Source organism: Etheostoma cragini, chromosome 11 (assembly GCF_013103735.1).
Source record: "Etheostoma cragini isolate CJK2018 chromosome 11, CSU_Ecrag_1.0, whole genome shotgun sequence".
Lineage (NCBI taxonomy): Eukaryota > Metazoa > Chordata > Actinopteri > Perciformes > Percidae > Etheostoma > Etheostoma cragini.
Window position 1 is genome coordinate 3,469,510 of NC_048417.1, and position 5,019 is coordinate 3,474,528.

At 39.2% G+C, this 5,019-nt stretch overlaps 1 protein-coding gene across 1 annotated transcript in view; it reads right to left on the reverse strand.

Moving 5' to 3' along the window:
• caska (calcium/calmodulin-dependent serine protein kinase a) overlaps nt 1-5,019 on the reverse strand; it is a 136,057-nt gene that overhangs the window by 10,151 nt on the left and 120,887 nt on the right. The window contains exon 21 of the mRNA XM_034885997.1: nt 4,035-4,070. Coding sequence (XP_034741888.1) covers nt 4,035-4,070 — 36 coding nt within the window. The remainder of the gene's footprint in view (nt 1-4,034; nt 4,071-5,019) is intronic.

Below are 5,019 nucleotides of genomic sequence, written 5' to 3' on the forward strand. Positions count from 1 at the left end.
GGTGCAACTTCTCTTTTGGAGTGACAGAAAGTAGTCTAGCCCTCATAACACTTTAAATATGTACTGTACTTCCTGTCAAAGCTTTTATAAACTAAGAGCAAATGTAATGATACTGAGAACCAGCTGTGCCCAGCTGGACTCTGCTGCCCTCTGCTGGCGGTACAATCACAAGCTCCTCCGAGGCCACATCAAAAGATCAGATAGTGAGATGCCAAGTGAGTAATGTCGGATTATCTGAGAGGACACTGATGATGTCTGTCAGGAAGGTGCACACCAGAGCTGCAAAGATCAACTAATTAGCTGCCAACTATTAAAGTAGCTGCCGACTATATTGATAATTGATTAACCGGTTTGAAAAAAATCTGATTCTAGCTTCTTAAATGTGAATATGTTCTAGTTTCTTCTCTCATTGTGACAGTAAACTGAATATATTTGAGTTGTGGACAAAACAAGACATTTGAGGACGTCATCTTGACACTGATAGACAAGTTCCACCATTTTCTGACATTTTTATGGACCGAACTCTAAAAGTTTAATTATTTTATGTTGTTTACTTGAATGTTATGTTTGTCTGTGGACCAAATTTGTTGTAAATGTCTTGTCACCGTGGGATAGAGGGAAACGCAATTTCGATTTCTTTGTATGTTTTTGACATGTGAAGAAATTGGCCATAAAGCAGACTTTGACTTTGACTTTAAGAGAATACACGGCAGATTAATCGACAATGAAGAGACTCTTTTTAGTTGCTGCTGTAGAAAGGCAAACTGTATGGGTAGTGTTCAGAGTAATGAAGAGGAGAGAGTGCCATTTTTTATAGATCAATCCGATCATTTTTACCTTTACTTAATAAAGAATTACATTGATTACTATGTCAAAATAGTCGGCGATTAATTTAATAGTTGACAACTAATCAAGTAATTGCTTAGTTGCTCCAGACTTTCCCAGTTTAAAGGGAGTAATCAGTGCTTCCCAAAGCCCGAGACAACAGGCATTTGGGAAACACTGATCCGAATTTTCAAACAACTAATTGATTATTTGTTAGTTGCAGCACTAGTGCACCCACAAGGTTTAAAATGAGCACCTTCCACCAACCAAATGCTGGTAAAATACGCAAGTGGCTGGTGGATGTTATTCACTCACCAGCCGAAGAAACAATGGTTATCGATTGAGTGGCTGGTGACATTCACTAAAGCCAATTGGCTGATGATCCAAAATTTTGAACCCTGCAACACACAGACACTGGTGGGATGAGGTGACTGTTTTGGGGGATTGTTATACACACACACGATTCTAGATGGCTTAAGGTGGAAGTTCACCATAAATTGATATCTATTGATATAGGGATTAGTGGTTAGGGTCTCTAGACTCTGCAGGGTTCAACAATGCCTGTGCCGTTATTACCACACATACAGTTGGAAGTGTTTGGCTACACTGTCAGGCGGATGACACAAACGGCGGCCATTGATATTGAGTCAGTGTTTTCCCTTTAATGTCACTGTAAGATACACAAGTAGAGGTTTTCATAAGAACTCTTAGTTCCAGAAATAGAGACGTGACCCTGGAAAAGAGTCTGGCCAAAACCAAATGAGTCTATTTTGGGGTTTGTTAAGTTGTATTGCAGTATGTCAGTAAGTAAAGAAGGCAACACAGCATGGATGCGATATGTGAGTGTAGAGCTAAAACAATTAGTAGAGCGACAGGAAATTTAAAATTTTAACTTTTTGGATAATCTAATATTTGATTAAAAGATAATTATTGATAAAGAAAATTGTTGAAACATCCACTAAAATGTAAGTGTTTGCCCCTTGTCTTTGTTTAAAATCATTGCTAATTAAATATCTTTGGGTTTTGGACTGTTGGCAGACAAAACAAGCAATCTGAAGAAATGACCGTAGAAGATTTGAAACTATTTGTTTCTGATTTCATAAACCAAGCGATTTAAGTTAAAGGTGTAGTGCGTAGTTCCTGTCGCCCCCATGAGGAATTTTAAGCAATGACTACTAAACTGTCGTGATACAAGCCTTCTGTGATCGCCAGTGGGGCCGGTGATGATTAAAGCGAAGCGTCTGTTTAAATGGATGTACTCACAGATTGGTCGGTTTACAGGCAAGAAACGTGGACGGTTTGGTGTGTGTTTGGCTTGAAAACGAACTGAACTGTTTAAAACAAACCAGAGGAGCTGAAATGAAGTAGTATAGTAAGTTAGGGGCAAAAAATGTGATGATGGGATAGTTTTTAAGAGTAAATTAAATGTGAACGTTTATATTTTATGAACCAACCATCAACCCAAGCACATCAAAACACATGGATCCTTAAATGTATTCAGCAGCACTCATTATCAGTTTTATGTTCCCAGGGGAAAGATTTGGCTAGTGGAAACACTTTAAAACTTTAAAAATGTACTCTCCATGTTGGCTGGTGGTCTCAAAAGTAAATTTAAAGCTCTGATCATGAAGATGTGTGTGCAACGGGTCTTTATCTTTGGCTTCCTTCACCAGCGGGATACACACACACACACACACACACACAGACTAATGCATTTGTAATAATCCCCCTCTTGCACTTGAAGGGAAGCATTATGTTCTCCAAGACAATCACATCAAATTCCCCAAAACGCTCTGAACAAGGCGTAATGAATCCAGATGCAGCCTGTCCGCTCCTCTCTTTGGTTCGACAGCCGAACAGAGACAGCGGGCTGTAGCCGGGGGATTGGTCCCTTGTCTTGTGTCTGTCTGTCTGTGTGTGTGTGTGTGTGTGTGTGTGTGTGTGTGTGTGTTGTTTTGTCTCCCTCCCTCCCGTCTTTCTTCTGTTTAATTATAATTATTTTTTAAATTTTTTTGGCCCTGGGATGCGTTCTTCGTCTCATTGTTTGTCACTGTTAATATCTTACAATTGCAAAAATAATTGATAAAAAATAAAATTAAAATAAATAAAACCATCTGCTAAATGAATCTAAATCCGACTGATGAGTTTGGTGAAGCGGAAAAGAAGGTTAGGGAGAAATCAAGACACAAACTTGTGTATAAACAGGGTTTCCGCAGGGTCTTAAAAAAAGTCTAATGTTTTAAAATCAATATTTTAGGCCTTAAAAAATTCACTGAAGTGTTGCGAAGGTCTTAAATAATTGTACACAGGTGCTAATGATTATTCAAATGTTTTTCCGCAGCGCTTTCAAATGTTTCCATTTATTTATTCTGTGGTGTTGTAGTTCTTTCTTTCGCCACCATCGTGCAAATATGATGCGCTGTGTTACAACTACGAATGAGACCAACATGACGCGTTGATAAATATTCTAAATATAGCGTACACTTAAATACATCCCTGCTTCAATACAAAAGATCTGAACTATGACGTAAGTATCTTTATTTGAGTTACTTTAAAAACCAACCGGACTCGCAAATTATTCCTACGAGCATTAGATTACTAAATAAGTTATGGAAAATAACTTGATCCTTTCTGTGGGATAATACTGTATTTAAGTATATTTTAAGTATTGTTTGTGTGTTATTGTTTTTTTGCTGTTAATGAAAAATGCTGCTACTGTAACAACAAAATTTCCCCGTCGTGGGATGAATAAAGTATAATCTAATCTAATCTATAACATTAAAATGCCACCAAAAATGTTGCACTTTGCTATTAATAGCCCACTGTTAATGCACTTTACTATTTTATGATGTAGAGATGGTTGGTTTTGTGTATTGTTGTTGTTTGTGTGTTGTCTGTCTGTCTGTGAGAGCAGTTTGGTGCAAGATGAATTTCTGAAGGATCACTAAAATGTGTGTTTGTGCTTTTGTTTTGAAGGAACTGCAGCATGCAGCAAATCTAGACACCAGTCATATAATGCCAGTGAGAAATCAGACAACGTTTCCAGACTCTGACGTATGACTCGTGATATTGGTCTTAAACGTCATTCATTATGGTCTTAAACAAGGTCTTAAATCTGACTTGGTGAAACCTGCAGGAACCCTGATTAAAGGGGAGGGATGCAAGCGTTGTGTGAGGAGATTACAGGTGAGTGAGAGAGAGGTATTCACCTGTCGACCCTTGGGCTGAATGGTTGACGGCAGGTCCTGCGGAGGCAAACCGTCGACGACAGAGAGTCACGGTTAGGCAACATTAAACTTCAAACTTCAAAACATTCACGTCCTTTTGAGAACTGAAACCATGCATGCACATCCATCTGCAATCTAGCGTCTGCTCTTGCAAAAAAAGACAAAAGTAGTGGAAAAGTAAGGAAGTATATCGCTACCACGCCTGAAAAAGAAAAACATATCAGCATCACGTTATAGTGTGAAAGGTTTCACGTAAAAACTGTATTTTATTATTATTTTATTTCACATTATAATATGGTAAATAGTAGATTGTAATAACAAGAACGTTTTCTTACAACTTGATAAGATTGTATGTTGTAATAATATGAAAATATCTTGTCAAAACATCACAATATCAATGTATAAAAAAAACCATCTTACTACAGGAAAGCTTTCCCATAACAACGTGATGCAGATATGTTTTTATTCCAATTCAGATGGCGGCAATAACCTTCTGTAGGAAAAACAGAGTTCGTCAGATTAATTGTCATCCTGCTGTGGAGTAACCTAACAAGCAAAGAGCAAGCAAAGCAGCTTCAGCAGAAGGGAAGGGAGAAACACCCCATCAGGTTTTAGGGGACACACCAGAGTGGGTCCCCCTCATGACTGTGAGCCCAGGAGGCCGAGTGTGTTATGTCAGCAAAGAGGCTCAGCACGCAGCAGGCGTTATGAGGCACACCAATTTGTTAACTGAGATATCGGACACGGGGGGGGGGGGGCTTTGGCTCAAAGACATGTGACATGTGATCGACATGGGAGATTGTCCGTACGGGACAGTGTGAACCGCCTACTGCTCATCTACTACAGCAACTCAAAATCAAACAGAAATCAACACAATCCCGATGTGAAACGGAACAACTGACGCATAGACAGAATATACATTAACGTGACAAACGAGACGCACCGGGGGGGGGGGGGGGGGGGGGGG